The sequence below is a fragment of the Zootoca vivipara genome, chromosome 1 (assembly GCF_965207765.1).
Source record: "Zootoca vivipara chromosome 1, rZooViv2.hap1.1, whole genome shotgun sequence".
Classification (NCBI taxonomy): domain Eukaryota; kingdom Metazoa; phylum Chordata; class Lepidosauria; order Squamata; family Lacertidae; genus Zootoca; species Zootoca vivipara.
This window is the reverse complement of record NC_142582.1, coordinates 116,006,931-116,028,120: the sequence shown is the minus strand read 5'-3', so window position 1 is coordinate 116,028,120 and position 21,190 is coordinate 116,006,931. Positions and strand designations below refer to the sequence as shown.

At 44.6% G+C, this 21,190-nt stretch overlaps 1 protein-coding gene across 1 annotated transcript in view; it reads right to left on the bottom strand.

Annotated features, from left to right (window-relative positions):
* The window catches only part of TUNAR (transmembrane neural differentiation associated intracellular calcium regulator), a 50,918-nt gene extending 41,500 nt beyond the window's left edge, over positions 1 to 9,418 (bottom strand). The window contains exon 1 of the mRNA XM_060277450.2: positions 9,135 to 9,418. Within this exon, the coding sequence (XP_060133433.1) occupies positions 9,135 to 9,170 (36 nt within the window). The 5' untranslated portion in view covers positions 9,171 to 9,418. The remainder of the gene's footprint in view (positions 1 to 9,134) is intronic.
* Between the last annotated feature and the right edge of the window lie 11,772 nt (positions 9,419 to 21,190).

The following is a 21,190-nucleotide window of genomic DNA, read 5'->3' as shown; positions in this document are numbered from 1 at the left end:
TCTATTTGCACTTTGAGTTTCAACAGAGTTCGCACTGGCAAAGTGTCCTCATAATTATGTAATTATGTAACGGGATACCTGACAAATTATTATTCTTATTCTTATTATAAAATGCAATTGGCTTGTTTCCTTTTTTCAAAGAATGTACACTCTATAGATTTTTCTCCATCTACGCCTGAGGTGAAGATCAATGCAAAGAAAGAATTTACATTCACAATCAGATTTTGTGCTATAGCAAAATTATGTAACAGACTTTTAATTGGCCAGTTGCCTTGTTATGAGTTGGTGAAAAGAAATTGTTCTGCATTGCCTGGAAGTGGCAGGACACTAGCTAGTTGAAACTGAAGAGAGACTGGAGGCGAGTGTCCCCCATTAACAGCTGGTTCATCCCAGTTAGGGTGGGGCTAAGTCTGTTTCATCCCATTTCCATGCGGATTTTTTGGGAAATCCTTAAGACAGCTGGATGGAAATGCAAACTTTTTTTAAAAAAAGTAACTACAAGGCAGTCTGAGGGCTTCAGCACTATGTCTGTTCTTCTAAAATGTATTTCTTTCTTTTAAACTTTTAAATCTAGCTGCCCACAGAATCTTCTTGTCGCCAAGAACTTGATGGGACTTGAATAAAAGTGGGCCGATGACCTAAGGTATAACGAATGTTAAACAGCGCAAGGTAAAGTATGACCTTAAAAAAACAGAAGAAGGTAGTGTGGAAGTCAAATTCTGTATTTGTGTTTTTATTTTCAGTTTTATGAAAAGTTTCTTTTCCTTTCTCCTTTTTGATTTTTATATTAGATGTCAATTTCTGTATATTTATGTACATACAAAGTCAAGATAAATGTTGAATGTATGAGTAACGAATATGGATTTGGGGAAAACTAAATAAAAATTAGTGACAAAGAAAAAGAACTTGATGGGACTTGGTGACATTCCAGAAGCCTTAGGTGGAATCAGGGGCATCAATATTGGGGGCCCAGGCAAGCCCCATCCTGCATAATTGATCGCAATGGCACACACACACCATTTGAATGGCATTGCCCATCAACATGGAGTGGGCACCCAAGGGTTTAACTTTACAGGAGGGAGAGTTGGAGTCCAGCAATATCTGGTGGGCCACGTTCCTACCCCTGGCCTATACACAGAAGTGTAGCAAGCCCAGGTGGTACCCGGTGCGGATTTTTTTTTTGTCACCCCCCTCATGCGGCTCTGGCTCTGGTTCTGTCTCTGGTGAAAAGTGAAAAACATGAATTGCAAAAAAAAACTAGAGCTTACAGAACAAAACTGACTTCAGATATGAAATCAGCATTGAAAGAACATATAAGAACAGTTGAAAAATCTCATGCAACAGAAAATAAAAAAGGTCCCCAGTGGGGGGCGCCGAGTGTCACCCCCTCCTCCAGAGTGGCACCCAGGGCGACCCGCCCCCATTGCCCCCCCCTTGCTATGCCACTGCCTATACAATTGGTCCTGCCCTGTGATGGTTTAATTCACAAGCTCCAGAGTGATGATGGTTTGTTCCAGGCAGCAGTAGAACCTATGCCGCTTGGCATATGCTAAGGTTATCCTGGAAAGTGGAGTCATTTAATGCACAGCAACATGGCATTTTATTCCTGGGAAGTGGCTCTTTGTGGAGAGAGTTATGCACCTCCCCAGTTCCCCCAGATATTTGAAGGGGACAGAACTCTGTTTAGATTTTCCTTGCAAAGCAAAAAGCCCCGGGATTCCCAAATGCATGCTGCATAATGTCAGAGCCCTAGTAAGCCCCACTGAGTTCAATGGGACTTATCCTAGATAAGTGTGCATAGGATTGCAACCTCCATCTCCAAAAACAGCGAGGAGATCAGGCTGAGGTTGGTGCAAAACCAGTTAAATTTATGCTTGCATTCTTGCATACCCAGCTTATATTTTCAGGTGTTGTATCTGGCAAGAACAATGTATTCAATTAAACTGTCTTCTAATAATTTCATATCTAGTTAAACTGGCTGAAAAACAATCCTCTCTATGATTTAAATTGTCTGCTGCTATTTTACATGGAGCAGCATTCACCAGTCACACAGGTAGAGACTTCATAGTGCAATTTATCTTCATGGACGTACTGCTATAGAATTACTTCTCCTCCAAAAGCCTGGTGCCTTAATAAAAGCTGTCCCTCTGGTGGATAAAATGTTTTATTGATAGTACAAGAGTGATCAACTGAATTTCCTTCATTTTCTGATTTGTTTTTGGGAACCTTTTCCACCCACCTTCCCAAACATTTTCCCCCTTCTTTATATAAATTTGAGGGATTACTTCCAATTGAAGAGTTACAGTGTCCTTATTAAAGGCACCAATTACCTGCTCGTGTCATATCTTCCAAGTTTGGGCACAAATCACACTATTAATATTCTGCACCAATTTCACATAATAAATGGCCTTTCTTTGATATTTCTCAGCAGGATAGTTTTCCATTACCACATTGGATTTATTTATGGATATTCTCAAAAATCTGCATAAACACACAATGAATACCCAACTACAGAAGTTACAAACACAGAGACATGCTGGTCTAGATTCCTGACTCCAATAACCAGGGACTAAGTCCTATTGAACTTACTTTTGAGTAAACATGGTTAGGATTGCTTTAAAGCATTCCTACAGAAACCCTACTTCATTTGCATAATCACAGCAAATGTGATTTTAAATTTTAATGTAATGTAATTTTCTTTTCTTTTTTTCCAACATTCTTGAGAAAATCTTCATGCTCTGTTCCATCTTGTTCCCAATGCACTCCTTCCCATTCTTCTTTGCTTCTAACTGTATTCATTTATTTTTGGGGGGTATATCAGTCACCTTTACATATTTAAAATGTTTGCTCAAAATGTTTCACAGTAAGTAAATAAATATAAAATTCTAAAGAGTATCAACAATTACATTTTTAGGCATACACTTAAAATTTTAGGTGTCTACCTAAAAAAATTTATACTTTTAAAAGGGTAATGATACACCAGCAGATAATGATGACTGTGTTGGCAGATGGATGACCCCAAATGCTTCAAAACAAATTTTTAAAAATCCTTCCAGTAGCACCTTAGAGACCAACTAAGTTTGTTATTGGTATGAGCATTCGGGTGCATGCACACTTCTTCAGATACACTGAAACAGAAGTCACCAGACCCTTATACCTGTGCAAGTTTCTTGGTGAGGTTGATGGACTTCCATTTCATGTGGCTCAATGTGGTGCCTTCCATAGTTTTAGTTACAGGTAGGTAGCCGTGTTGGTCTGCCGTAGTCACAAAATAAAAAAATCCCTTCCTTCTGAAGTGTGCATAGAAGAAGGAGCAAGCTTGGACTAGATGACCCTTGGGTCCCTTCCACCTCTACAATTCTATGATTCTGTGAAGGGCACCTGGGGCACCACAGGTAAGCAGGTAAGCAAATCCTGCTCCACACTTTTGAATCATGTGTTGCAGACTCAGTTAAACGCCGAAAGATTACATTTTGAAAAAAGAATTGCACCCCAGTAATTCCATTCCACAAGTGTTTTCTCTGTCTCCTCTCCACCCAAAAAGCAACAAATAAATTAACATTCAGCGTGAAAATCACCAAGAGCCACTTCTAAGGTTTCAGTTTTAAGCTCCTTGCATGTCACTACTGATCTGCAGAACAAACTGGAAAGTTGAGCATGTGTGATGAATCCAGAATCAAAGTAAAATGCAGACCTGCTTCTAGAACCTAGCAGTAACATGCGGACCTTAATATTATGTGTTGGTGTAAGGGAAACTCAAGTTATTTCAGGATTCCTGTTTCTCTATAGTACTCGAATTAGATTTTGCACATTAGCCATTGTAGCGAGGGACTCATAAGCTTTCCCCAAATCCAGAAAAGTTGGTCACTTACCCATCATTAAAAAAGAGGAGATGCATCTCTCAAAAAGAGTTCAGACAAGTGGCTCGGATTTGCATACTTATTTGCATTGGCTAAAGTTGCATAAAAATGCAATTACCATAGTGCAAATAGAACAATGCATCACACCACAGTATGGAGGACCAGCTGAGATGTGTGCTTGCTTAAGCCTCTTGTCTTTCTTGGGTAGTTCTCTGGCTGTAGGTTGGCTCTCATGATTGTACCGTACTATTAAAATAGGAGTCATGTGTGGCAGACCTATTCTCCCAGGGAGTCTCTGGATTTTAATTTACTGATCTCCAAACTTCTGGATTGACATGCAAGGAGAGATGTAGCACTTGGGGACAGTCAAAATCTCATAGCAGAAGGCAGATTTTTCTCCCTTTTGATGAAAACATCACATACCACCCCAAAATTGTTCTTCACTATGAACCTCACCCCTCCAAAAAAAACCCATCAACATTGCTGTACTGCTTACACTTGCATCCCTCATACTGGTGTAAATGACCCTTCTAACTTAGAACTTTCCCTTAGTTTTTACTATATGAAAAATATACAAATTATTAAAATACGAGCTTCTGTTGAAGTGTCTTTGTGTCTCTGGACCTGTAATTAATGGTAAACTTTTGCAGTTGGAAAAGATTGCTAAATAATGCATTTAGAGAGCTTAAAAAACTGAGATATCTGTTATTGACCTAGTTTGCTTGCTGTAATTACACAGTAAGGAAAGATTTACGTGAGCAAAAATAATGTTATTAAAGTGACTCTGTTTAGAAGAGAAAAACAGGAATTATGCCCCAAGCTTAATGACTGCTGCCATGACAATGAAGGAACCCAACTTGACAAAACCTTTACTCACATGAATTGTTTTTAGTCACATGTTAGCTTCACCTCACTTTTCACTGGATTGAGTGCCGTAAGTCAGAATTTGCTTCAACGTTCAGTTCTAACCACAGGAAATGCTTAAAACTATCCTATCCAGGGTTTGCGCCACACAATGTTAGAATCGGTCCTTTAGTGTGGTGGTTCCTATCCTTTACAACTTCCTCAGACACCTTTTCTATTGGGCTTTCGGTTCTGTTGAAGACATGCCTTTTCAGCAAGTCCTTCATGGGAAGCAATTCATAAATGAAACAAACAAACAAACAAACAAACAAACAAGAACTGTAATAATGATTTTCTCAAATGTGGTTCATTTATGATCTTTGAAGGTCCTTTGAAGGTCAGATGGAAGGCTATTATTGAAAGAGCTTTTTCTGTGGTGGCCCCTAAACGTTTGAACTCACACCCTAGGCGTGTTCGCCTGACACCATCTTTATTCTTTCTAAAGGGCCAGGCAAAGTCTGCCCTGTTCTCTCATGGAATTATCGGTACTGTACCTCCCTCTTCTCAAATCCTCTTCAGAGGGAATGGTATTTCGTGGTATTTAAGATCCTTCACTGAGCTCACTTGGATGTCACAGAAAACATAGTGAATGGTTTACTGTGTATGCACCATCATATGAATGGGGAAGGAATTCAATTCGCTTTTTAAAGTGAACCTGCCTGATTCACATTTCCTGAAAGAAAAAAAATATGTGAACCACAAAGCAGCTATCCTTTGAAATTTGCACTGCTCTGATGGTTCTCCAGCCGAAAAGTGTGTACAAAATGGGGGGAAGCATATGTATCTATGAGTGAAGTTAACATACAAAAAATGCATTGTGCAATTAGGCAAAAGTATTTGCAAAAATATGTATAGTAAGCAGGATTGAATAGAAGAATGTGTATAATTAGGGGGTTGACTGTACTACAAGCAGCTATATCCCCCCCCCATCTCGGTTTAGGACTAAGGGCCAAGCACATTCACTATTTGATCACTTCAGGAACTGGTAGTGCCTTGTGCATGCGAATGGACCGTCTCAGATGGAACTTCAGTATCACCTCTCCCAACCATGTTTTTTCAATGTTGCACAAACACCAGATTCCTTGAGAACCACAGCATGCCCTCTTTCTTGGAATACTGTGTACAGTTCTGGCTGTCTCACCAAATAGGGTGAAACAGTAGAGCTGGAGAAAGTTCAGAAACGGGCATCCAACGTGACCAAAGGGTTGGAGCAAATGTCCTATGAGAAAAGATGAAAACATTTGGAGCTTCTTAGTTTCAAGGAAAAGTGAGTAAGAGGGAGCATGATAGTGGTGTATAATGTTGGGCATGGTATAGAAAAAGTAGATAAGTAGTTTTCTCCCGTCTACACTAGGAATTGGGGTCATCCAATGGAGCTGAATATTGGAAGATTCAGGAAAAGACAAAAGGAGACCTCTCTTCACACAGTGATTATTATTATTATTATTATTATTATTATTATTATTATTATTATTAAAGGTAAAGGGACCCCTGACCATTAGGTCCAGTCGTGACTGACTCTGGGGTTGCGGCGCTCATCTCGCTTTATTGGCTGAAGGAGCTGGCGTACAGCTTCCAGGTCATGTGGCCAGCATGACAAAGCCGCTTCTGGCGAACTAGAGCAGTGCACGGAAATGCCGTTTACCTTCCCGATGTAGCGGTACCTATTTATCTACTTGCACTTTGACGCACTTTCGAACTGCTAGGTTGGCAGGAGCTGGGACCAAGCAATGGGAGTTCTCCCCGTTGCGGGGATTCGAACTGCTGACCTTCTGATCGGCAAGCCCTAGGCTCTGTGGTTTAACCCACAGCGCCACCCGCGTATAATGATAACAACAACAATAATAATAGTTAAACTATGGAATTCACTCCTGCCTGCTATAATAATGGCCACCGACTTTAAAGGGGTTTCAACAAATTCATAACAGATAAGACTATCAGTAGCTACTAGCCAGGATGACTATGTTCACTCTGCACTGTTGGGGTCAATATGTCTCTGAATATCAAGGGAATCAGTGTGGGGAGAGCACTGTTGACCTCATGTTCCGCTTGCATAGGCGTCCAGTTGGTGACTGCGAGAACAGGATGCTGAAAAAGAAGATCTAGCAGATATACTGCCTCCCCGGACTTTCGCTGCAAAACCTTCTGTGCTTAATCCTCGACTGTGAACACCCCATACCTTCAAAGCACATGACTTCCCCCAAGGAATCTTGGGAACTTTTATTAAGGGTGCTGGGAACTGCAGCTCCGTGAGGAGTAAACTACAGTTTCCAGGATTCTTTGATGGAAGCCATGTACTTTAACTCTATGATGTGTTACAGAGCACCCATCACTCCAGCTTTTGCTTGTGTTCTAGGAAGCTGCCTTGTAGCAGATCACCTTATTAGTGCCATTAGACTTCCAGCAGTGGCTCTCCAAGGTCTCTGGGAGAGGCAGAGATCTTTCTCATTATCCATCACCCATTTCTGTAAACTGGAGATGACGGGAATTGAGTTGGGCACCTTCTGCACCCACAAGTATAAATGGCACCTCCCCCAAGTCTAGTTGCTGTACTTTCCCATGTAACCTCCTTTTAATCCATTTGTACTTCTCTTTACACCATTCTGCTCTGTCCCTTATTTCTCCTGCTCTGATAACTTCTGACGCTCTGCCCCAGTCTGCAACCACACCATGTCACCACCTGGGTCACTGTTTGACTTGTACGTTTGAACACTTCCAGATTCTGCAAGGCACAACCAGTCAGAGATGTAGCGTTGGGGGACGGGGGCGGGGACGGGCGTAGCCCCTGGCGCACAATTTCTAGTGAACCAGGTGCACCCATTCAGGGATCCCTGTCCCACCCTGCCTGCCACTGGGGGCCTCTGGCCTTGCCTTGCCACCGTGTCCCTGGCCCCCTTGCTGAATGGCCACCCTGTGTAGGCAGGCAGGCAAGCGGCGCAGAGCAGCCCGACAAACCCTCTGTGGTGTTGGTGCTGAGTGCTGGGCTGGCACAGCCAGTTTTGTTCACCCTCCTGACCCTGCCCCCAGTCCTGCCCAGTACATGTGCATGCATGTGCACATGCCCCAGGTGCCAGCAAAGGACGCAACACCACTGCAACCATTCTCTTACAAAACACCTCGATGCTGTCTTTATTACTCATGCACTGACTGTCCAAACAAAGGAGTTTCACTTCATGTCTTTCTCCCTCACACTGTGATTCCTCAGGACAATACATACATCATGTCTTATCAATATTTCAGATACTCCAACTTTTGCCGGACTTGTCCAGCCAATCAAAAATATATTGATGTTCAGAAATTATAAGAACAAAATGCTACTACAACAGGCATCCATCGGTGTGAATGATATATTTTTACCTCAAGGGAACCTTCAGTTCGATCAAAAAGAAACCTACTTGATTTCAATGAGTCTGAGTTTGTCGTAAGTTTGCTTAAGATTCCAGTCCTAAAGAGGAAAATCCCACTGTTTCTACAATCTGGTGACCCGCTGCCTCCTACACACACCCTATCAGTCCTAAGCGCTGTCATTTGAATGTGCTACTGTGCATAGTTGCTAATGTTAGATTGCTTTTGTAGCTTAGGGGTGTTTTGTTGTTTTAGTGTGTTGTCACTTGCTATACACTCGGTACCTCCAAGCATATGATCATGTAGGGAGAAATATCGCATTTACTAAAAGTTCACAAACGCACTTTGCAGTGATTTCCTCCACAGGAGTGACAGCACAAAGTACTGCTGCAATCGTGGAAATTGCTGCAACGGGGGACCAGTGTACCGATGGCTCACGCAATACTTTCCCCATGCAATTACAGTTGCACATGTAGCCTGCAGTAATTGTGCAGAAAAAGTAGCTGTGGAAATGGTTTCATTGTCATAAAGTTGAGTGGTGACCACCCGCAAAACTTTCTTTACCTGCTTAGTATCTGTAGAATCCAAGTCTAACATAGCAGAAAAGCCAGAGAAGTCTTCTTCTTCTTTATTACCAGTTTGTCTTATGCAAGGATCAGAGATAGTAGAAGGCCACTTTTCAACAGCCAAATTACCTTGGTCATACATTGTAACAAAGCTATCATAGACTACAATCCCATGCATAGGTACTCATGTATACATCCCGCTGAATCAATGGAACTCAGCCACACACAAGTGACACAGGACCAAATCCATAACCTTATATTGCTCTTCAAAATACAATGCAAAGCACAACCTGGCCAATGTTTTCATTTTTAAAAAACAACAACAACAACCATGAAACATTTGAGCCACAAGGATTAAGGACCTAGATGCCTGATTACAAGAATAAGCAAACAACAAGCACTGTTTTACATGCTTTCAAACTGAAACCAGCATTTGCTACGAGAAGAGAAATGGCCTTACCATGCAATGCATCAGGAGGAGAAAATCACCGAGCATGCTGCAGAGATTAAGCTCAGCATGGCATCCAGATTCCCTTTGGAATGCGTGAGGATTGTCCAACCCATCCTTCCCAGCCAAGCGGACAAGTTTTCTCTAGGCTTGAATTCTTCACCAGGAGTCAGAGCTTTCAAGTGCATTGTACTTTCTTCATTGAGAGGTATGTTTCCTCCAGTTACGTTTCAGCTCTGCAATGCCATTTCCAATCAGCCTGGAGAGGTTCTTCATCCCGAGATCTGTGCTGTCATCAGAGACTCCAAAGGAAAGGGAGGAGGACAGAGAGAGAGAGAGAGAGAAAGAGAGAGAGAAAGAAGTATTTTAGTGACGCTCTGGAGTAGCTAACCAAAAAGGAGGAGGGTGCGTCTCCTTTACTCCACTGCAACAAAATTTTGCCCACCCACCCCCCTACAAAGAGGCAATTATTTTCTAATGAACAAACTTTCGCAATTCCCACATAGTGCATATTTTGTAATTGCAGCTCAGTTTTGCACTGCCAACAAATGACTCCCTCTGCTTTAAAAGAAGATTAAAACAAGAAACTCCCCGTTTCTCCTTTCCTAACCTGTGTTAGGTCAAGCGTTAGAAATTCTGCCTTCTCTTTAGAAAGCGGTTGGGATAAGAGAGGCAACAAATTCGCCGGAAAGGGGAAATGCTTCAGCCGAGAGAAAAGGCCGCAGGCTAATTTGCCCGAGTCACTCTAAGGCTGCTTACTCTGAATTCAAAAGAGAGATGACCCAAAGGACTGTGATCCTTAAGAGAGGGAGTGATGGAGATGTGGGAGGGAATATCTAAGGTGACTGAGATTCTGGAGTTGTTTATTTCCTTGATATCTGATGGGAGGGCATTCCACAGGGAGGGCACCACTACCAAGAAGGCCCTCTGCCTGGTTCCCTGTAACCTCACTTCTCGCAGAGAGAGAACCGCCAGAAGGCCCTTGGAGCTGGACTTCAATGTCCAGGCTGAACGATGGGGGTGGAGATGCATACATCTCAGGCATACGTCTTGTTATCGTTGCTTGTTCCTTTCACTTGAAGATGCTGGAAATTTAACATGGGGCACTGACCTACTAACTCACTGCAACATATCACAGCATTGATGCCTTGCCTCTGCCTGCTGTTGCTGCCCACCAACTCAGAAGAGTATTCAATAATGGAGTTTTGCCCAGATTCCCCTCAAACCTACTGGAAAGCTCAGGCACATCCGTGGTTTTCCACGGATCTGAGGGCAATGAAACAATCGCTGAGACGGCTAGAGCGCCGGTGGTGGATAACTCATTCTGAAGCTGACTGGACACGGGTTAGAGCTCAATGTCGAGCCTACCAAGTGGCGGTAGCGACGGCAAAGAAGACTTTCTTCACCGCCTCTATTGCATCTGCAGAAAACAGCAGCAGGAGACTTTTTCAGGTGGTTCGCAGTTTAGTGGAACCACCTGCTCCATCGGTGCCCAGTACGGGCCACATGATCTCCTGCAACGATTTTGCAAAGTTTTTTTGCAGATAAAGTTACTCAGATTCGGGAAGAGGTAGACTCCACTGTGGGAGCAGGGCCGGGGTGGGGAAGTGCTAGAGGTCTGTCTAGTCAAGTTGCATGGGATCAATTCCAATCTGTTACCTCCGAGGATGTTGATGTTGTCTCCTTGATCCTTGCCCATCCTGGCTTATAAAAGCTAGCCGGGAGGGGCTGGGCGATGGGCTTCGCAGGTTGGTGAATGCTTCTCTCTGTGAGGGAGCCTTCCCAGACCCGCTGAAAGAGGCAGTTATTAAATCGCTTCTTAAAAAACCATCCTTAGATGCGGCCAATATGGCCAACTATCACCCAGTCTCAAATCTTCCATTCTTGGGCAAGGTGAATGAGCGAGTGGTTGCTGAACAACTCCAGGCACGCCTGGAAGAAGCGGACCATTTGGATCCCTTCCAGTCGGGATTCAGGCCTCATCATGGGACTGAAACTGCCTTGGTCGCACTGGTTGATGATCTCTGAAGGGCTAGGGACAAAGGTGAGAGATGTTTCCTAGTCCTGCTGGATCTCTCAGTGGCTTTTGACACCATCGATCATAACATTCTTCTGGACCGTCTAGAGGGGTTGGGAGCTGGGGGCACTGTCATGCAGTGGTTCCGCTCCTTCCTCCTGGGCCGTGTTCAGAAAGTGGGGGGTGTTCAGACCCCTGGGCTCTCACTTGTGGGGTGCCTCAGGGTTCTGTCCTCTCCCCCATGCTTTTTAACATTTACATGCAGCTGCTGGGGGTTTGGGCTGGGTGTTCATCAGTATGCGGATGATACCCAACTCTACCTCTCTTTCAAATCAGAACCAGTGAAGACGGTGAAGGTCCTCTGTGAGTGCCTGGAGGCGGTTGGAGGATGGATGGCGGCTAACAGATTGAGGTTGAATCCTGTCAAGACAGAAGTACTGTTTGTGGGGGACAGGAGGTGGGCAGGCGTGGAGGACTCCCTGGTCCTGAATGGAGTAACTGTGCCCCTGAAGGACCAGGTGTGCAGCCTGGGAGTAATTTTGGACTCACAGCTGTCCATGGAGGCACAGGTCAATTCTGTGTCCAGGGCAGCTGTCTATCAGCTCCATCTGGTACGCAGGCTGAGACCCTACCTGCCTGCAGACTGTCTTGCCAGAGTGGTGCATGCTCTAGTTATCTCCCGCTTGGACTACTGCAATGCGCTCTATGTGGGGCTACCTTTGAAAGTGACCTGGAAACTATAACACCGGTCTTGAAAGATCTACATTAGCTCCCAGTACGTTTCTGAGCACAATTCAAAGTGTTGGTGCTCAGAAAAATCTGATCTTTAAAGCCCTAAATGGCCTCGGTCCAGTATATCTGAAGGAGCATCTCCACCAGGGCCGGCCCTAAGGCAAGGCTGGGTGGCGCAATGCGCCAGGGTGCCGAGCCGCCAGGGGGCGCAACGCTGCTGTGCCCGCAGCAGCCGTGCTGCGCGCTGCACTCGCCAGACAGCTGTGCTAGGAAACGGGGGCGCCGGAGGGATCTTTGCACCACGGCGCAAGGGCGCCAGATATGCTTAAGACGGCTCTGATCTCTACCCCCATCGTTCTGCCCGGACACTGAGGTCCAGCACCGAGGGCCTTCTGGCGGTTCCCTCGTTGCAGGGAACCAGGCAGAGGGTCTTCTCAGTGGTGGCCCCTGCCCCGTGGAACGCCCTCCCATCAGATGTCAGAGAGAAAAACAACTACTAGATTTTTAGAAGACACCTGAAGGCAGCCCTGTTTAGGGAGGGTTTTAATGTTTAATAGATTACTGTATTTTATTTTCTGTTGGAAGCTGCCCAGAGTGGCTGGGGAAACCCCGCCAGATGGGCGGGGTATAAATAAATTATTATTAGTAGTAGTAGTAGTATATTTTGCTAGAAGCTGTACTGCCTGGTTGGCGCTGACAAGTGGCTGGTTCCTCTCACTGGCAGTTTCTCCATTTGTGGAATGCCCTCCCTATTCTTTTGTTTGTTTGTTTGCTTGCTTGTTTGTTTGTTTAATTCATGGAGAAAAGGCTATCAGTCTCTTGATATCAGTTTTTGCGAATCACAAGTAGGGAAAGTGCAGTTGCATTCACATGCTGCTTGCAAGTTTATGTTCACGTATCTAACAATATGCATTCATTAAGTTGCAAATGGAGTAATTGGCAGTGTGAATGTGAGGCTCCTGCTCAGGTAAAACAGTTGAATAATTTGGAAGGCAGCTAAAATAATTCTGACTAAAATTTAGCCAAATTACATGGTTTGGCTCCTTTGCCACCACTGCATTGCAGCCAATGGAAGTTTACTTTCCAAATTCAGAAAGCCATATTCAAAGCCCAACCACTGTAAGTATTTCAAGAGGAGTTTGCAGTACAGCATTTCTCTTAGACATTAGCAGCGTTCCATGGAACAGCCTTAAATCATACCATTGGTTTAGTACTGTTAACTTTGATGGACAGGGGCTCTCCAGAAGCTCAGGTAGAGAAACCCTTCAGTGCCCAGTTGCTAGGGATGGAAGCCATCAGTTCATTTTTGGACCTTGTCACTGTCACATGCATTGATTCATAAGTGGCTTCGCTGCTATCTGCTATTTCCACATTAATATGCCAAAAATAACAATAATACAGAAAAAACTGCTGGAAAAATCACATTTAAACATGTACTTTCTCACAAAACAACAATTTATAAACATAGTTTATTTCTAATATTTTCACCAATCTCTACAATTCTATGATTATCTGAAACAGGGGTGGGTCACTGGATCTGGGTGGTAGGCCAGATTCTTATGTCCACATTCACACCCCGCAGGCAAAGTTTGACACCTGATGTCACAATGACATCACATGACCCATTTTTGCCTTTGCAGCGGGGGGGGGGGGGAGTGTGCAGTTCTTTCCACACTCCAACAATAAGCTGATTGTCAGCACTAGGGAAACCGTGTGCACACTCTTCCCAAGAGCCGACAGACAGCTGATTGTCGCTGACAGAGAAGTGTTGTGCAAGGGGCTTTGCAGGCAGTGGTGATCAGCAAAGCCTTTTTCACCCAAGACCTGCTTTTACTTGCCCAACAGCTGGCACCATATATGAATCTCCCAATACTGGTTTTTCCCAAGGTCTTCATTTTTCCAATCTTAAATTTAGTTCTCCACGTTTCTGTGGCATTTGCCAGAAGAAGAAGAAAATCCTCATGAAGATTCATCAGCATTTAAGTGCAAAATTCTCCTAATAAACACATTATTGTATGTACTTTTAACTAATAATTAACTAGCACGTTTCTGCAAGAAATTTCCCATGATATAATGCATTTTTGTATATTGCTTTCACTAACATATGTATTCTTCTGCACACACACACACACACACACACACCCCAATATATACATTTGGTACATATTGTTTGACTGGAGAACTGCATTGCAAAATTCAGAGAAGTGTGAATTCCAAAGGATAGTGACAGTTCACTCTGCGTGTTGTTTCAAGAAATGTTAATTAGGAATTTCCCCATTAAAACACAAACAAAAACTAATTTCGCCTCCATCGCTACTCCCCCATCTGTCACCTCAAAGTAAGGTTAAGTGCAACAAAACTCTACATCACACCCATGAGAACACCACCAAAACTTCACATACACACACATGCATATGCACAAACGATAATATTCATATGCAATTATTTTTCATTGATTGGTGGAGAATGAATAAGAAAAAGATATAGTCAGAGTGCTGAGAGTTGTTAGGAGACCCCTGTTTCCTGTCCAGAGCTACAATTCTCAGAGCGATGTATCAATTCCTCTTCCTCGCAGAGAACTCTAGGAACTGTAACTTTCTGAAGGGGCTGGTGGTCTGCATAGCAGTGAATATCAGCTGATTATTTGGTCTTATGAAGTGCCATGCATGGGTCAACTCACCTCAGAAACGTAGAATCAGAAAAGATCTAGAACCAAAGAGACCAAGGGGATGGTGTGACTCGCCTATGAACATAGCTGCCAAGTACCCCGTTTCCCCCGGGAAACACCTGTATTTTCTTACCGTTTCCTGCAGGTGTCCTGAATGGCAAAATACCCCGTATTCCCCCGGATTACGGAGCTCCTGCCGGCAGCCATGTTCTTCTGGTGCTGCACCGGCACCGGATGTCGCTTCTACGCACTTCCGGACATGCGTGGAGGCGACTTCCAATGCCACTGGGCCCATTTCCAAAATGTCTGCAGTGCCAGAAGTCGGATATGCGTAGAAGTGACTTCTGGCGCTGCAGGACATTTTGGAAATGGCCACAGCGGCATCGGAAGTCGCCTCCGCACATGTCCGGAAGTGCGTAGAAGTGACTTCCAGTGCCGCAGCGCTGCTGATCCCAGATTTTTCAATCCGGAACTTGGCACCTATGCCTATGAAGAAAAATTGCAGTGTTTGGGACTTAAGAGGTGACATGATAGAAGTTTATAAAATTACGTGTGGCATAAAAAAAGGAAAAAGAGAAAAACTTTTCTCCCTCTCTCACAACACCAGAAATCACAGACACCCAATGAACCTGAAAATTGGAAGAGTCGGAACAGATAAATTATTTCTTTGCACAGTGCATAGTTAAACTATGGAACCGACTCCCACAGGAAGCAATGGTGGCCACCAACTTAGATGGCTTTCAAGGAGGATTAGATTAATTCATGGAGAGGGCTATTGATGGCTCCTTGTCATGATGGCTATTCTCTGCCTCCACATTGGAGGCAGCAATGCTTCTAGATACCAGTTGTTGGAAACCACAGGAAAGGAGACCACTCTTGTGCGCAAATCCTGCTTGTAGGTTTCCCAGAGACATCTGATTGGCCCCAGTGAGAATAGATGCTGGACTTAATGGCTTGATCCAGCAGGCTCTTCTTATGGTCTTATGATCAATGATCAGCTGATTACAAGATAACTACATGAAGACATAGCTTTTCTCGGAAAGCCCTTTTCAGGAGAAATGATAGCTGCCAGTCAGCAGCCCTCAAGAAGAACAAAAAAGAATTTGCCTCCATTCCTGGAATTTCCGCCCCCTCTTGGAGAACAATCAGAACATCCGCACCATTTCACAACTCTGTGAATGGGTCAGCAAAATGTGTGTGAGGGGTTGAGTTCATGCTCAGCTTTAGTCCTGGACAGCCCTGGGCAGAGGTGGGGTAGCAGAGTACACTTGCTCTGGGCCTCAGAGGGGTGCTGTTGGACTTACACAATCGTGCCAAGAATGCCCTGTGTCTCCTAGCTGACCGGGGACTCACCCCCTGGTCTCAGATAAGCTCTGCATGGGCATTGGCCTGCGAAGTGTGAAAAGAACACACACAACTATGTTTTAGTCATAGAGTCAGAGAACTGTAGAGTTGGAAGTGACCCTGTGGATCATTCAGTTCAACACCCTGCGATGTAGGAATATGCAGCTGTCGTACACGGAGGCTGGCAGTGCTATTTTTCTAAAACTCATCATGTATGCCTCCCTTGTTGCTTACCTTCCAAGTCCCGGACTGCAGAATCCGGGACCAGCCGCCGTGTGATACCGGAAGTTGCGTCGACGTAACTTCCGGTGTCACTTTGCCCTTCTATGGGCACCAAAAATGGCCGCCGCCGGCTTCGAAAGCCACTTGTACGTATGTCAGGAAGTGCGCCAACGCAACTTTCAGTGTTGCTCCGCCCATCTATGGGCACCCAAAATGGCCGCTGCCGACACCGGAAGTCGCGTCTGTGCACTTCCGGACATGCGTAGATGCGGCTTTTGAAGCCGGCGGCGGCCATTTTTGGTGCCCATAGAAGGGCAAATCGGAAAGAAAAAAATGGCCGCCGGCAGGAGAAAATAACGGAGAAAAACGGGAGACGAAGTGATACGGGGGACCACCGGGAAAAGGTAAGTAAAAACGGGGGTTTCCCAGGGAAAACGGGGTACTTGGCAGCTATGTTGTTGTTTTATAATGACAATGGCGCCTACCTGAGAGGTGCCAGAACTGAGTTCCGGTGAGTTCCGGCTGAAAAAAGCCCTGGGAGCAAAGGGTGTAGGTTGGAAACGGTAGACAAGCTAGCTCTCATGAAAACTTGACTACCACTGTTCAACTTCTCATTCAAATTCTCCTGCCAGAAGGTGACACGGCACGCAGTTTAGAAGCCACTGCCCTAACTAAATTGCACTTCAGTTTAGAAGCCACGTTTTTTGAATGCTGTAGTATAACTCAGTCTTCGCTTTGAAGAAAAATGGATTCAGGAAGTTGGCGAGATAAGACTCCATCAGTCAATATCAGTGTACACCTGAAAACGTGAAGGGAAAAGAAGCACACCCTCAGCATTTAGAGATAGTGGCTGAAACTGCCGTACAGTCTTCGAGCCTCCAGTGCTCAACCGTGTATGTTGTTGTTTAGTCGTTTAGTCGTGTCCGACTCTTCGTGACCCCATGGACCATAGCACGCCAGGCACTCCTGTCTTCCACTGCCTCCCGCAGTTTGGTCAAACTCATGTTCGTAGCTTCGAGAAACTGTCCAACCATCTTGTCCTCTGTCATCCCCTTCTCCTAGTGCCCTCAATCTTTCCCAACATCAGGGTCTTTTCCAAGGATTCTTCTCTCCTCATGAGGTGGCCAAAGTATTGGAGCCTCAGCTTCACAATCTGTCCTTCCAGGGAGCACTCAGGGCTGATTTCCTTAAGAATGGATAGGTTTGATCTTCTAGCAGTCCATGGGACTCTCAAGAGTCTCCTCCAGCACCATAATTCAAAAGCATCAATTCTTCGGCGATCAGCCTTCTTTATGGTCCAGCTCTCACTTCCATACATCACTACTGGGAAAACCATAGCTTTAACTATACGGACCTTTGTCGGCAAGGTGATGTCTCTGCTTTTTAAGATGCTGTCTAGGTTTGTCATTGCTTTTCTCCCAAGAAGCAGGCGTCTTTTAATTTCGTGACTGCTGTCACCATCTGCAGTGATCAAGGAGCCCAAGAAAGTAAAATCTCTCACTGCCTCCATTTCTTCCCCTTCTATTTGCCAGGAGGTGATGGGACCGGTGGCCATGATCTTGGTTTTTTTGATGTTGAGCTTCAGACCATATTTTGCGCTCTCCTCTTTCACCCTCATTAAAAGGTTCTTTAATTCCTCCTCGCTTTCTGCCATCAAGGTTGTGTCATCTGCATATCTGAGGTTGTTGATATTTCTTCCGGCAATCTTAATTCCGGCTTGGGATTCATCTAGTCCAGCCTTTCGCATGATGAATTCTGCATATAAGTTAAATAAGCAGGGAGACAATATACAACCTTGTCGTACTCCTTTCCCAATTTTGAACCAATCAGTTGTTCCATATCCAGTTCTAACTGTAGCTTCTTGTCCCACATAGAGATTTCTCAGGAGACAGATGAGGTGATCAGGCACTCCCATTTCTTTAAGAACTTGCCATAGTTTGCTGTGGTCGACACAGTCAAAGGCTTTTGCATAGTCAATGAAGCCGAAGTAGACGTTTTTCTGGAACTCTCTAGCTTTCTCCATAATCCAGCGCATGTTTGCTATTTGGTCTCTGGTTCCTCTGCCCTTTCGAAATCCAGCTTGCACTTCTGGGAGTTCTCGGTCCACATACTGCCTAAGCCTGCCTTGTAGAATTTTGAGCATAACCTTGCTAGCGTGTGAAATGAGCGCAATTGTGCGGTAGTTGGAGCATTCTTTGGCACTGCCCTTCTTTGGAATTGGGATGTAGACTGATCTTCTCCAATCCTCTGGCCATTGCTGAGTTTTCCAAACTTGCTGGCATATTGGGTGTAGCACCTTAACAGCATCATCTTTTAAAATTTTAAATAGTTCAGCTGGAATATCATCACTTCCACTGGCCTTGTTATTAGCAGTGCTTTCTAAGGCCCATTTGACTTCACTCTCCAAGATGTCTGGCTCAAGGTCAGCAACCACACTACCTGGGGTGTACGAGACCTCCATATCTTTCTGGTATAATTCCTCTGTGTATTCTTGCCACCTCTTCTTGATGTCTTCTGCTTCTGTTAGGTCCTTACCACTTTTGTCCTTGATTATGGTAATCTTTGTACGAAATGTTCCTTTCATATCTCCAATTTTCTTGAACAGATCTCTGGTTTTCCCCATTCTATTGTTTTCCTCTATTTCTATGCTATACACAACCGTGTATAGCATAACACTAAAACTAGAAAAAAGCAGTTCAGTGCAGAATATTTTACTGCAACTGAGTCAACATGGAAAAGAAATGAAAAATACCCCCCAAAAATGCAGAACACTTATCATCTGAGTTAAGCAGCTGTGTTTAAATTACACTTACTGTTCGATACCTAATTATTTCATGATGCTGCGGATCAAGGAAGTACCACATACCTCTGCATATACTAAACACAGCCAGAGTTTGCTGACCTAAGTTACACTCCTAATAGGCAATTTCTGCAGTGTTTCAGTGCACTATCCATACTGCTTCCCTTGGCTGAACCTACTTCTGCTCCAGCAATGCTCCCTCAGGGGTGATCTGGAACAGTGAATGGTCATTAAAGGCTGCATGTGGATAGCAGAGCCATAATTTGATTGCAGAAATTCTGCAACCTATTTGCGCGCAGAGAAATTGTGCTGGGGATAGGGGCTTTTTGCCAGACTTCTCCAGAGAGAGGAGGAATTCTCCAACAGCTTCTCAGTTCATCATACAAAGCTTCTTCCTTTCCCCCCCCTAAGTTGGTGGGTTTCCTAATGTTGGTGCAGAAGCAGCGGCTGTGCTGGCAGCCTGGTCATCATTTAAAAATCTCCACTGTGTCTTGGATCTCTCCCAGTTCCAAGGCAACTGTTACCAAAAGGGGGGGAAAGAAGTGGAGAATATTCTGCGGGGGGGGGGGGGAATCTGCAAAGTGGTCTTTTTTTCCCAAGCGAGGGGTTGGGGAGAGAAATCTCAGACTCAGAAAAACACCTTCCGGGAAATTTAAGATAAGCTTTCGTGGATTAGGTGCCAGAACTGGGAATGGCTTCCCAGAATTTTGTGAGCTGATGAGGGTGAAATTAGACTATGGTGCAAATAAATAAATAAATAAAGTGCATTAGGATCGCCTTAAAAAAAAAAAGTTCAAAGCAGCTGAACCTGAATAAGAACAAGATGCTAGGGAAAGAACAGTTAACACTTCTCCCTGTGCTGTTTTCCTGATCTAAATCACCCCTTTCATGAGGGAGAGAATAGGACCAGTATGGTATCTCTCTTTGTTGTAATAGGGATACTGACAGCTTTTAAGGGCATTCTGAAAAGTGACTCCCCCTATTCTCTAGCACGATATCCCCACATATCCCCATTTCCCTCACTTATAAAACTGTTTTTAACTTCTTTCATTGCTATTGTTTTTTAAAGAGTAGGTGATCTTCATCATATATTTCCAATCTCATCTAATAGCAGCCATAGAACATTTCTTCATGGGATCAAATGTGCTTGAGTAAAGTCTGCCTTGTGTCCCTCAACTTGCCTGCATGGGCAATAAGGATAAACGCAGGGCCTTAGTCCCCTGTCCCATCAAAGGAAAGATGGCAAAACAAAGGGGTTCCCCTCCCTTTGATTACACAACTACCTTGGCGGGGAATAAAGTTAGCCATTCCTTTCACAAGCATTCCAAGAGGTTCATTGGTGTGAGCATGCTTTTTGATGCAGCCTACTCTGATAGTGGCTCTCCTCTCTCCATAATGCACCTACCTATGAGATCCCAAAGGAAGTAGAGGCATTGCACCATCAGCAACATGGGGCTGCATCAGCAGTGTGAGCCTCACGCAACCCAATGCGATCCGCCAGCAAAGTGAACATTGCAGAGGACACTGGGGCAGAGCCTTCAGACCATGTGATGGCACAAGTGGCTTCTGCCTGCAGATTGTCTTGCCAGAGTGGTGCATGCTCTAGTTATCTCCCGCTTGGACTACTGCAATGTGCTCTACATGGGGCTACCTTTGAAGGTGACCCGGAAACTACAACTAATCCAGAATGCGGCAGCGAGACTGGTGACTGGGAGCGGCCGCCGAGACCACATAACACCGGTCTTGAAAGATCTACATTGGCTCCCAGTACGTTTCCGAGCACAGTTCAAAGTGTTGGTGCTGACCTTTAAAGCCCTAAACGGCCTCGGTCCAGTATACCTAAAGGAGCGTCTCCACCCCCATAATTCTGCCCGGACACTGAGGTCCAGCTCTGAGGGCCTTCTTGCGGTTCCCTCATTGTGAGAAGCCAAGTTGCAGGGAACCAGGCGGAGGGCCTTCTCGGTGGTGGCACCCACCCTGTGGAATGCCCTCCCATCAGATGTCAAAAAGAAAAACAGCTACCAGATTTTAAGAAGACATCTGAAGGCAGCCCTGTTTAGGGAGGCTTTTAATGTTTAAGAAATTAGTGTATTTTAATGTTTCTGTTGGAAGCCGCCCAGAGTGGCTGGGGAAACCCAGCCAGATGGGCGGGGTATAAATATATTATTATTATTATTATTATTATTATTATTATTATTATTATTATTATTATTATTATTCTGAGCTAAGAGGTGTGTCTCAGCATTCCCTGCTATGTTGCCAAGGTTCCTGCTGTGCATATTTCA